General features: G+C 36.4%; 1 protein-coding gene across 1 annotated transcript in view; it reads left to right on the top strand.

The window, feature by feature from the left end:
* The first annotated feature begins 5,053 nt into the window (after positions 1 to 5,053).
* The window catches only part of LOC113232390 (muscle segmentation homeobox-like), a 49,015-nt gene continuing 40,067 nt past the window's right edge, over positions 5,054 to 14,001 (top strand). The window contains exon 1 of the mRNA XM_026467091.1: positions 5,054 to 5,723. Within this exon, the coding sequence (XP_026322876.1) occupies positions 5,132 to 5,723 (592 nt within the window). The 5' untranslated portion in view covers positions 5,054 to 5,131. The remainder of the gene's footprint in view (positions 5,724 to 14,001) is intronic.

Below are 14,001 nucleotides of genomic sequence, written 5' to 3'. Positions count from 1 at the left end.
AAATCAGAAATTCTCCGTTTCAGGGATTCAAATAAAAAATTCTCCGTTACAGGGATTCAAATCAAAAGTTCTCCGTTTCAGGGATTCAAATCAAAAGTTCTCCGTTTCAGGGATTCAAACAGGATCTCTCCTTTTCAAGGATTCAAATAAAAAATTCTACGTTTCAGGGATCTTTGGGGTGAACGAAAGGAGCTTCCTCGTACGATGTATGATGAGTACCTTACGCCGACTGGTAAATCCTTCCACCATGATAGCCAGCATTATAGATTATGGCATCGATACGATAACAAAAAGAATACAGAAACAGCCATTCTTCCACTGAGCTACCGTCTCTTGTACATAAACTAAGTATAACTTTTTATAAATTTCAAATGCATCATAAAACCAAAGAGAAAATAAATGCGCATTCCCCAAACAAATATGCGACCCTAAATCATATAACGGCATACCGGACGTTCCGTAGTGATAGTTCCAAGTCCATATTTGGACCCTTATTCATGAAACCGTGTCATCTGTGTAGGAGAGCGGTATTTATGAACACGTGCGTACTTTTCTAACTAATCATTATGTGAAGACTGTTAATTGGTGTTTTTGTATGTTGTATTGAAATAAGTTTCAAGAAGAACGCAAGTGAAAATCAGTAGAAATTCGAGATTCTTTAAGTGACTTCTATTTATCATATCGAGTTTTTAGACTTTCGCGATTGTTACGCATTGAAAATAAATCCATTTTTTCGGATCTAATTCGCGTAGGGATATTTATTTTTTCAAACGAATGTTTGAAAAAACAAATACGACGTGCTCTTCCTTTACTTAGTAGCAGTAGAGCTCCTTGTTAAAGTTCAAGTTTCGTCCAGGGAAGTACAGCCACCTTGCCTATTTCTGTCGTCAAGCAATAATGTGATCATTATTGCGTTCCGGTTTTGAAGGGCAAGTCTGCTGGTGAAATTACAGACACATGGGACTTATCAACATATATCTCAGGGTGACAGGCGTAGTCTCAGATCTTTGCCATTTAAAGCTCTGAGTGGCACTGCAACTGTTAAGGACTTTCGTGTAGCTTACCACCAAGCACACGACTCGTTCGTCTCGTCACTTCATATTATAAAAAAGTACTGTTTGTGTTTTTTAACTGACTACAAAAAATGAGGAGGTTTTCAATTCGACTGTGTTTTTTTAATTTTGTTTTTGTGTTTGTGTTACGCGATTGCTCCGATATTTGTGAACCGATTTCAATAATTATTTTTTTTCCTGGAAAGGGAATACCTCAGTTGTAGTCCCATTTAAGTTTGAAGAAAATGTTTTATCTTTAAGGGTGGCAAATTAGGGTTGAATCCGGCTTATTGGATTTCATCCAATTTCCGTTGCCTGATCAATAAAATTTGGCAAGTAGATGTGATTCCTCAAACTTTTGAGGTAGGTTGTTTTTATAAAAAAAGTTATAATTATGTAACAAGTTTTGTATTGATTGTTTATCTTATTAATAATGTTCTTTTAATTACCATTGACGTAGAAAAAGTGTTATAAACCAAGTTACAAATCAACTTATAAGGAATTCAATAAAACCAACATCATTAATATTGCATTCATATCACTTCACCGCTCATCCCCATTCATCTAATGCGGAAAACCAAACAGTCAATCTCTTCTTAACTTAACCACCTTACAAATACACGTAATAAATACAAAAACGCACTTTATATAACGACAATACGTATTACGTTGAAAGAAGTACGACGCTGCATTTGTTAGACAATTTTTGTCAATCTCCACACATTACACCAATTCACGAATACGTTTAAGATGAACAAAAATCGACTTTGTGTTATCAGAATAAGGGTCATGTGAAAAGGAATATAAATGTGCATTTGTCGGACAATTTTTCTTCCCACCCCATGTAATTAACTATCGCCCCTTCCGAATACTAAATACCTATTTAGTATCAACTATCTTTGCTAGAAAGAGACGCATATATACAAGTGCAATGGCGAGAAAGAGACAAATATATAAGGGGTAAGACATCACCCTAAGTTCCCGTAATGTCTATGGATGTTTAAAAGATGGTTCCCATTGCTAGATTATTTTTAGATGACAAACCGAGTGTGAAGTGATAGGAAGTTGTTTATTTACGGATAAGTGAGGGTATCTAATTTAGAGAAGGGTGCGTTACGGGCTTTTTTTGGAGTTAAACGATGGTAAATAAATCTTTAGAAATGGTTATTAGTAGCAGTAGAGTTGCTTGTGAAAGAGTTTGTCCAGGGAAATAACGCCACCTTATCTATTTCTGCTGCCAAGCAGTAATGTGATCAATACTGCGTTTCGGTTTTTAACCGGCTTCAAAAAAGGAGGAGGTTCTCAACTGTGTGTATGTTACATCATTACTTTTGTGAACCGATTTTAATGATTCTTTTTTTGTTGGAAAGAAGATACCTCAGTACTGGTCCCATTTAAATTTGAAGAAAGTATTCCACCTCTAAGAGTGGCAAACTAGAAAATGAATCCGGTTTTGTGCACTTTCCGGTAACCGATTACAATAAAATTTGGCAAATAGATGTAATTCCACAAATCTACAGGCACATGGGACTTGTTAACTTTATGTATCAAGTTGACGGTAGCAGTGGCAGTCCTCTTCAGGTCTTTGCGAATTAAAACTCTGTGTGGCACTGCCACTGTTATGGATAGGCGAAAACGTATCATGAAAAGAGCTTTTTCTAACTATTATAAAGGCGAAAGTGTGCCTGGAAAAGTATAGAAGACAATTATTTATTTGATATTATCTACATCACAATATTATAATTTAAATTACAATATCATGGACTAATATGATAGTTAAACTAATATAAACAACAATAATTAATGTAAATAGTATTTATTATTCTCACACAAAGTCTTAGAATATATTACAGTAGTGTGACATCATCAAATCAGTGTGAGAAGACGTCTGTACTAGGAGACCTCTATTACAGGTCACCAGCCCCTCCACACTTTTTACCCATTTATCCATTTATCCGGATTGTAATAAATATTATGTATTACTATCATGATGTTAATTTTTTTGCGAAATTACTTCACTAATTAGTGAAAATATGCAAGTAAGGTACAATAAAAGCTTATAAATAATAGAAACTGAAAGTAGGATTAAATTATATGAATATAATTGGATCCCCGCGGCAAGGCGCCCAAGATGCTGGCATCGTTCCCCCCTTGTATAGGTTTACTAATACGTTGGGCAAGGTAGCTGCCGGCCCTTGGGTTGCCTATTAACTTTTTTGGATAACATTTTGTAGGGCACCGGAACCCCACAGGCAAAGGGTTTTGACTCCAAAGGGTACAAGTAGGTAGTGGGAGCCGAGATCCTGGTACCTATCACACTTTATTCTTTAGAGCCAGCCCTCTTGCTGATATGCTAGAGATGAAACGGGACAAGTGTGTCGGCACACGTGGTATCCTACACCACGTCCCGGCCCATATTGTCACTCCACTCGAGCACATTAACTTTTATTGTAAGGTACTGAATTTTGTGTTACAAAAACGAGCGATTCGTTCTGTGTACCGTTTAGGTACTCGGGTTTCTCTCAGAGAAAAGTTTAAGGAGATTGGTATCATGACTGTGGCATCAGAGTACATTTACTCAAATATTTTATATGCCCTTAAAAATATACACAATTTCAATAAGAAAGAAGATAGCCATAATATTAACCTTAGAGCTAAGTCCAAACTCATGGTACCACGATTTCGTTTAACTAAGATAAATTATTTATGGGGAACTGTATACGTTTTTACAATAATATTCCGGAGCTAATATTAAGATTATGATTTCCTAAGTTTAAAACTTACATTAAAAGTATTTTAATTGAAAAGTCGTAATAGAAAATTGAAGACTACTTTTTTTACAATACTTACTAAGTGACGGGATGCACAAGTCATGTGTCTGGTGGTAAACTACACGCCTGTCCATAACACATGCAGTGCCACTCAGAGCTTTAAATCACAAAGATCTGAATGGCACTGCCACTGGGCCCGACACCCTGAGACATAAGTTGACAAGACCCATGTGCTTGTAATTTCACCAGCAATCGGAACGCAATAATGCTCATATTACTGCTTGACGGCAGAAATAGGTAAGGTGACAGTACTTCCCTGGATGAACTCTTTCATAAGGAGCTCTAAAACTGAAGGCTTGCCAAAATTTATCTTATAATTTACAATATCGAATTATTTTATTGCTACAATTGTGAAAATCTAAGAACTGTATAATAAAGGGAGCGTTAACCGGGGATTCAATCATTTCATCGCTAGTAACAGATTTACTATATTATTACTATATTAGCGTAGATGCATTTTGTGATAATGTGGTAAAATGGATAACAAATTAACAATCCGTTCAATTGAAACCATTGCGATAATGACAAGACAAATAAACATAAAAAAACACTATACAATCACTTCATAGGTAAGTAGAAGCAAAGCTCCAAAATCTTGCAGTCACAGTTTTCAGTAAAGAAATTGTATCTAATAATTTTGATTTCGTTTGTGTTTGAAGTACAGTATGTGTAAATTGATAAACGTAAAACCAATAACAAATAAATAAATCACAAATCAAATTATTGTTACTAAAGCAGCACCGTACTAAAATGATGAGCGCTAATTTGAAACGGATTCGTGGACGGCAGCGAAATATAGCAAACGAAACCCGCCGTAATCTCATAAAGGGAGCTCCACTCAAAAGGATTTAACAAGCGGCATTCACGACTGCTCATTATATTTTTATACTTTATACCTCTGGTGGACATAAAGTGCGCGATCAAAACGCGCCAGCCCCTACAAAAGGTAATTATGTTTTGATTCCTACAAAAAAAAAAATCGAGTATCACAAAGGAGACTAACGAGATAAGAGCGTGCTAAATCGCTCTCCCCTCGGTCCCCGCTCGGATCAATTCGGAGCCGAACGGTCGATTGGCGGAGCGGGACAGCTTGATGGCAGGGGCGGAGCGCCAGAGACACGCCCCCGCGCGCCGCGAGGCTCCCCAGCCGGCCACCGCCGCCAGTCAGCCTGCGACCGCGCCCGCATGCGTGCACGATCCCACGATCGCGACCAAGTGTGAACTGTGCTAAATGGAACTGACCAGTCAATGTTAAAGAAACAAAGCTACGAGGATAAAGAAGTGAACATGGCGATACAGAGTGTTTCCAAATACCCGAGCAGCCCGGCCGAAGCCACGGAACCACCTAAAACGTCCAGGATCAGCTTCAGCGTTGCCTCCATTCTGGCAGATAAGAAGGCCGGTTCGCCTGATGAAACAGCAGAGATGATCAGGCATCATAGGAGTATTCCAGAGTCTCCGTTAAGACAGTCACCGTCGGCTCAGCCTGAGCTTCCTGGCGGCAAGAGTTTGTCTCCAAGGCCGTCATCTCAAACGCCTCCGTTAAATCTAAATGTATCAGCGACGGTGACATCGTCGGATGATGAATATGAAGATTCGGTAAACCAAGAAGACTCAATTGTAGACGTAGAAGATTTGCAAAACGGGGCACAGAGTGAGGACGAGGAGAGATCGACTGCGAACGAGAAGGAGCGTTTAGGAGTGGTCCGGCCGACGCCGTTCAGCGCATTGGCGGCGGCGGCGGCAGCTTACCACGGACTCGGCTGGCCTGGTCATCCCTCTGTCGTGCCTTCGTTCGGACCACTCTTCCAGTCACATTTTCCCGTAGGACACTTAACAGGTCAGTGATTTGATACTTTGGATTTTTTACGGATCCCACTTTTTTGGGGAAGACAAATTTTAATGCCTTAAAATCATCAAATTTCAATTCGGCGAATAATTAAAATCCGCTAACAATTACCGTCGATAAGAAATTACTCTCAACAAATCGAGTGTAAGCAGTAACAATTATTCAACGGGCAATAGATTCTCATGGCAGAGTAACAGGTGATAATTTTACAATGGCATTAAAAATTTCTTCTCACATATCACTTAATGGCGTGTAGCGTGTCGCTGAGTTTTTGCAGCCACTGCGGCCATAATTTATGGTACTGCCTTCGGGTTCCGTGCAATCAATCATTTTACTTGCACGTTTCAATGTTTCTTTGTGACTATTGACGTTCTGTGTAGCTTTCTCTTTTCGGTTTTCGAATTGACACATCAGCTTAGTATCGTCATTTATTTAAGAGGTATTAATTTTATTAATACTGAAAGTACTTCGTAGAGTACTTTTAAATGTCAATGAACAATGCCTAATATATTAAATTGCGCGCATGTTTCAAATGTCAAACAATTTTTAATCACACCGTGTAAAATATGTAATTATTGGCTATCATTGTTTTTTGTTTAATATTACCATATTTAATAATTACATTCTCCGCTATTCTGCCATTACATATAATGCATTTCGTTTATAAGAAAAGATTTCGTGTAAAAATATACTTTATTGCGTTTATAATTTATTACAGAGACCGTCATTAACAATAATTAAATATATAAATTATTGTCAATAATCTGAAATAAATGGCTGAGAAAGGTTAATTGTTTTCATGTCATTTTACCAAATTAATTAAGCATATTTATGAATATGTAAAACAGTTGCTCTAGGACCTTTGAAATGGCAGTAATAGCATCCAAATTAAAATTAAAATTTCTTTATTTCATATGCAGTATAAGAAAAAAATTACAATACGAATTAATAAATATAAGTGACGTCACAAATACGTCTATAGGTCACACGCTGATGGCTATGGAGTACTTAGACCGCGCTGATATAGTGATACCTATAGTCCGAATTGATTCGTTTTAAAACCAAAGGACCCAATTAAAAATGGGAAATATTCAAAAACAGATTCACTTTCTGTCACGAGGTTTGTGTTATCTATAAAAGTATTAATAGTAGATTTAAGGTAAAGGCTTTTGAGATGAATGATCCTGCTGACGGTCACGACTATGCGGCTGACATGGGACCTGTAAAGAGCTAGAAAATTTGGTTTGTTTGAAAAAACTCATATATAATTTAGATCAGGAAAAATACTTTCAGGAATCTAAAAACTGGATCTCATTCGATGTAAAAGATAATATGTGGGAACTTATTAGGAATAAGTACAAAATGTGAATAAACAGGATGAGGTTAAAACCACATAACAGGTTTTTCCACTATTATTCATAATTAACTCACTGTTAACGGTATTAGTCGAAGAGAGATTAGAAATGTTCTTTTTTTATAACTTGCAGCGGACTGTTTGACAATGGAACGGGTGCAGTTAGCAAGTTACGCAATATCGGCTTCCTAGGTTTTCGCGAACTATTTTTTATGAATCTAAATGTTTTTTTACATCGATTATCAATTATTATCGTTAAATGAGTGTATTAGTTTGTTATAATCATGTTATAATACAATAAGTTTGTTATTATGCAAAATCTAACACATAGAAGAATTCCTTTGATCCGCAAAAAAGCCGTTAGAACCAAAGATTTGCAATAAATGTTCATACTCTGCCGTCTTATTCCTGTGAGTTATATAACAAAATTACTCCCATCCAAAGCATGTCTGGCACATCTTATTTTTTAAATTTAATAGTATTGGATTTGATTCCATTTTGGAGTACAATATATTATTTTTATATTGTATTATATTGCATAGAGAAATTTGTAAGGTCTGACTCGTTCTGTAGCTCAGTTTAAAGAGCGGTAGCCCCGGCACGGCGAGATCGTTGGTTCGAGGATATTTGTTTTTTCAAACAAACCAACGTTCGAGCACTTTAGAGGCCCTATAGTCACAGCTCATTAAAACGGTAAAGTCATCAACTAGACATGTCTAATGTCAATACAAACCACCCTATTATGAACTATAGTTACAAAAGGTATTAATTTAAATATGTTTTTTTTTATAATATCAAGTGACGGGACGAACAAGTCATGCGCCTGGTGGTAAGCGACACGCCTATCCATAACAGTCGCAGTACCACTCAGAGCTTTAAACCGCAAAGATCTTATGGCACTGTCACTGCGTCTGTCACCTGAGACATAAGTTGACAAGCCCCATGTGCACGTAGGTAATTTCACCAGCACCCTTACCGTTCATAACCGGAACACAATGCTCACATTACTGCTTGGCGGCAGAAATAGGTAAGGTGGCAGTACTTCTCCGGACGAGCTCTTTCACAAGAAGCTCTACTGCTACTTACAATTTACTAAAGAACGTTGCGTTTTACGTTACATACGATTGCATATTGTAATTAGTCCTCTAGGCTTCACTCGCATAGACCTCGGAATGTGATTTTACAATGCATAAATGTCCTAGGCGTAAACGTATAGAAAAATGTCTTTATTTTTCGAGTTTCTCTCAAACTATGGACATTAATATGAATAAACCAGTACAGAGTACTAAAAAACCGACCTCAAAAGTCATTCATCCCCTACTTTGCCACCCCTTTTCTTCAAATTTAAATGGGAACACTACTGACTATGTACCCTACGTACCCTCTTTCCAGGAAAAGAAAAATCATCAAAATCTTTTTTCAAAGTCGGTTAAAAAATAATTTTCATTCTCATCATGCTCTAAAAGTACGTGAATATAGCCTTACGTAGCGGGAGTAAAGTGCATAATTTCATCCCTAAGGAGTAAAAAGTACCCAGTTTTTTAATTTACTTCGAGTAACCTCTTAGAGGATGGAAAGGAAAAAGGAAAGTGACCTAGACACACTCAAACAGCCAGTAGGACGATCGGTTTTAGTTCCGTGCCTTTTCCGCATAGACGGTGGCGCCATATTATTTTCCCGCGTTATTGCGTTTGTGTATCTATGGAAAATTTTAGTAAAAGCGACGTAGCACGTAAATCGATCGAAATTCGCACACGATTGCCAAAGACTGCTAATCGTGGCGTTTTGTTATGTTTGTTGCATCTGTTGGAAAGAAAATACCGCGATAATTGAAAACATTTGTTTAGTGATTTTGTTGTAGATGGGAAACGATTGAAATATTTTTTTTCGCGATGAATGAAAAAAGTAATTTTCAAGACTAAACGCCAATATAAACCAGTAAGTAATAGACTATAGGATATCTACCTCGGGTATTTATTTTATTGGCTCGTTTTAGTCCCTCGATAAAAAAATATACCATTTGACAAATCAAAAAACAAACCAAAAATAATTTCCTTCCGGGTTTTCCAATTTATTTTTAATGCAAAATTAAATATAATTATAATGTATTCTTTCGGAAAATCCATGTAGAAATATATATAATATTATTAATTAAAATATATAAGCCAATATAGTTATTTGTTCAGGAAAATACCGCTGTTAATTGTGAACCACAAATCGATTGTTTTATAATGATTGTGTTTTTGTTTAATTAATGCATTCTATTGTTAAAATACATTTATTTAATTAAAATATAATGACGCTTATTAAAGTCTGACTATTCGCGTGGTCCATTTTGTTATCATTTAGGACTTTTTAGAATTACGTACGTAATGTCTGACTGCGTTATTCTCATATGAAGGAATCAATAAATAAATTATGTATGAGTAATTTTTATTAGTGACTAACTCTAATAAATACCAGGTTAGTTTTAGAATTACTGTATTATGTTTATTCATAATCAACAGCACAATTGACTTATGAATAAACTTTTTTTTATGGAACCTGGTAACAGGACGAACACGCCATACGCCTAGTGGTAAGCGACACGCCTGTCCGTAACAATAACAGTGCCAGCCAGAGCTTTAAATCGCAAAGATATGAGGGGCACTGCCACTGCGTTATTCACCCTGAGACATAAGTTGACAAATCCTACGTTTCTGTAATTTCACCAGATTTCTTAGCTTGGCGGCAGAACTAGATAAGGTGACAGTACTTCCCTGGACGAACCCTTTCACAAGGAGCTCTACTGCTACTAAATACAATACAGTTACCTAACAAATACATAGACAACCACAAATTACACCTAAACTCACGAGAGAAATAAGTGTAGGCCATACAAATATTTTTCCCGGCCAAGGAGTCGAACCCGGGACCTCTGCGTGGCAGTCCAGCGTGGTAACCGTTCGCCACGAGGCAGTTTAAAATCGTTATTTGTATTTCTACATATCTAACAATAGCCGGTATGCCAAAATAAGTTTTATGTCTATTAATGGATAAAGCATTAAACTGAAATAATAATTTTTGTAACAGTCACTCCTCCGCGTAAGGTGTTTTTTATTTGTAGTTCTTTATGTCGTGGACTTGTCTAAACATAATAGATTAAGTGGTTGGTAGTTTGTTAAAGAAATTTGTTTTCAAACTCATTAAGTACTTGATTGCGGACTTGATTTCTTCGATAATATTGGACTAAGTCACGATGTCCCAGCTCCTAGTTCTTTGGTTCCTCCAGCTATCATCTTCCCAAATATTACGGAAGATTTATCTTTCGGCGTCAAGAAACTTGTTCTCTTCCTTCAGAGTTATTGTAATATTTGTAATGTAAATATAATTGATTCTTAACACTTAAACCCGAAAACAAGTTCCGTAATCCAAAGTTTCGGGACTTCCATGCAAAGTGGGTTGTCCCGTAAATCCACCATCTTGTCCCGCGTCTCAATTGCGGTAGAAGCACCTATTGTTTCCATTCGACAGATCCGTTATTTATGTTTTTGGCTTATTGAGCTTTGCTGGGTCGTTTGTTTTTGAACCAAAACAGGTTTTCAAAGGGTAGGGGATTTGAATACGACGCTTCGAGTTTGTTGAGTTTTTACGTAAATCTGTATTGTTTGTTTGGTTTATAAAAACTTACACTTTCTCTATGTTGTTTTTAAATAACGGCCTATTGTAAAAACATAGGCAAAAGTACGACGTTCAGGCGCCTATTTATCGAGTGGTGGACGCAGGGTCCTCCAAGTCCTTCCAAGAATCTCAGGACCGTCCTAGTTTTGCTGAAGACCCCGGGACGCGACCTTCGCACTCCAAGGTACCCCGACTGTAGTTGGCCACACCGCCAGTGCATTGCGGTAAGATGTGCGTAGTTGTTATATCCATGATGTCTAGATTGAAAAGGTGTTTATTATTATATATAAATATAGGCGTATCTGGCGCGTAAAGTCGACGAATCATATAACAGCTTAATGTTGTCAGATGATTATGTTAACCAATGGAAAGCAAGGTATCTTATTTACAATATAATTTACACATTCTCAGCTCTGAATTACGAGTAAGTGTGGCATAAACCATTTTGCTTCGGCAAATTGGTTAATGAATTCGTCGCAAATTTTGTATGCAAAACATGGTTTCTTAAGTTTCTTATAAACATTTAATAAACTCTAGTTTTTATGATTCGAACCACAATAGTTCATTTCTTATGTGATATTGGATCGATCGCAGTCGATGGTATTTCTTGTGGACATTACTATCCCGCATGATGAGGGTCTCGTGAAAGCCGAAGCCGAGAAACGCCGGAAGTATCTCGACCTGGCGCACGAGATCACCGACATGTGGGATGTGGCCTCCACTGAAATAATCCCAATTGTTTTGTCCGCAAACGGTTTAATCCTGTGTTAGTTCTTGAACCTGAGTCCCTGACCCCGTCCGACTGTGCCAGTGCCGGGAAATACCGCCACTCCCATTTAAAAAATGAAAATTAGTATCTTAGGCTTTGGGAGAGGCGAGAGTCTAAAATAGATAATAATAATATTAATATGTATATTTCTCCACAAAAACACCTACAGAAGGTTCTCAGTAATTTAAGAAACATTAACAGCATTGGTTAAAATAATAACGTTACAACGTAGGGTCTATATCGCTTACGACTCAATGTCGTTTAAATCATCTCCTAGATTAATTAGGTGTTTTTGAGATAGAACATAATTCTAGAAAGCCATCAATATAAAATATAAACTATGCAATAGCTTTTAGTTACGTGTAATAATAGACATGGAAATAAGTAGCGAAATTCAGGGTTATTTATAACATACTAACAATCTTGCAGGACTATATTACTAATAACATAAACAACAACGTTGTTCTATGAATTTTTACAAAACAACAAATTTACTAAAAATATTTTTTTAAATTGTTGTTGCACTATGTGACATTTTTTAGTTCTGTATTTGGTAGTGAGGTACGACGACCCTCACCTCCGCTGCTGCATTTACGCTAGCGCTCTTCCTTTTGCTACCGCACATGGTTATCACTATTTCGAGCGATCATTTTAAATATTTTTATTTTTGGACAAAAATAAAATCTGATGAATGATTGACAGTCATGTATCGTAAGTTGTTGTTTATGTGTATATATGAGTATATAACCACAATAGACGCGAAAAAGGCTCCATCAATCCCACTTTTATCACTTTTAAATATCAACTCTCGTTTGCGCTGAAATCACAAATTAGAAAGCTGAAATAGTACAGCGCCAACAACTGACCTGTGTTTACGTTTCCGTATTTTCCAAAAATACTCTGTATTTATTGTAATAAATATAATATCTCTAACAATGCCGTGCTGTTTTATTCGGTGGTTTGGGAAAAACAGCAAAACATCTAATTACAAAACAAACGGAATCACATATCATCGGTAATTAAATATGTAATTTTTCAATTTTCGTCCATTATAGCAAAGCTCAAGTTAAGCTGGTCTGTTTGGAGTGAAACAATTGACGTCAATCGGAACGCAGTTGTCACCGTAATGATTTGGCTAGTTTTCAAACAAATTAAATGACATTTCGTCTCTCGTCTGGTTATATACTCGATGGAATTTCACAAATAACCATTATAATTCCATATAGAAAATTTTCTTATTAGAACTTATTAGATGAAATAGCCACAAAACAAACATTGTAAGCAATTGGTTCCCATTAGGAAATGGCATAAGTGGTTTCATTACATCGACTTGTTCTAAATTATCGATATCTGATAATCTAAACAGCAACATATCCCGGAAGTACTGTATTTCTAGGTGTTGAATAATCTACAAAATCGTTTAATGATTACACTATGACCATTGTACGAACATCTCTGTCAGTTGAATGTCAATTGCTAATGTGGCGAATTATGCATACACATCATCCTTTTCCTTATGAGATGCGGTGTCTGATATTTTGTCCTCCTTATCATAACTATACGACATTTTCAGCAAAATTGGTTATAAACATGTCTGGAATCCACGAAACGAAATTTTTTTTAATACCAAATGACGGGACGAACAAGTCACGAGCCTGTCCCTGAAACATAAGTTGGCAAGTCCCATGCGCGTGTAATTTTACCAGCACCCTTACCCTTCTTACCGGAACACAGTAATGCTCACATTACTGCTTGGCGGCTGAAATAGGTACTGAGTGGCGTAAAGTCGACAAGTTCTATTTGCCCGTAGTAAAAAAAATAATTAGAACGCATATAATGCTCACATTATTGCTTGGTGGCAGTACTTCACTGGACGAACTCTTTCACAAGGAGCTTTAATGCTACTAAAGTACGACTTGCACGTAACATATTCCAGTAAATTCAAAATGTTAAACCGAAAATACTCGTACGTTGAAACGAAATATTTGAATTATGCTAGTTACGACACTTAACCAAGAGTGGAATAACATGCACACAAAAATAAATATATACAGGAAGTTAAACTGCTGCTTATGACATAAGATACAAGTTAGTCAGGAGAGAGGCAGAAGTTGTAAACATAAAAATTTTAAAAACTTTTTTCTGATTATGTAGTGTAATTTAAATTCTCAGAATTGAAAGTTAATTATAATGCTTTTAAATAAGTTTCCAAACGGACACTGTGAACTTGAACTGTTTTTTTTTTTAAATTGAAAGTGAAATTCTAAAATTGAAATAATTATGAAACTAATTAATTTTGACAAAATAATGTAGTGGTTTCATCAATATCCGGTCGTATTATAATTGACTTTAATCGATTCGCAACCCGGATCAATGGATTTACAATAAAGGAAATCAGAGTTTTGCACGCAATAAAAAATTGATGCTCAATTCTGTGCGGATATCCTCGATCAGCGCAATTTCTTTCATACCTGCTAACGACTTTG

Source organism: Hyposmocoma kahamanoa, unplaced genomic scaffold (assembly GCF_003589595.1).
Source record: "Hyposmocoma kahamanoa isolate Upper Pololo Valley unplaced genomic scaffold, ASM358959v1 76, whole genome shotgun sequence".
Lineage (NCBI taxonomy): Eukaryota > Metazoa > Arthropoda > Insecta > Lepidoptera > Cosmopterigidae > Hyposmocoma > Hyposmocoma kahamanoa.
Note: the sequence above shows the minus strand (reverse complement) of the source record. Positions and strands in the feature narration are given on the sequence as shown.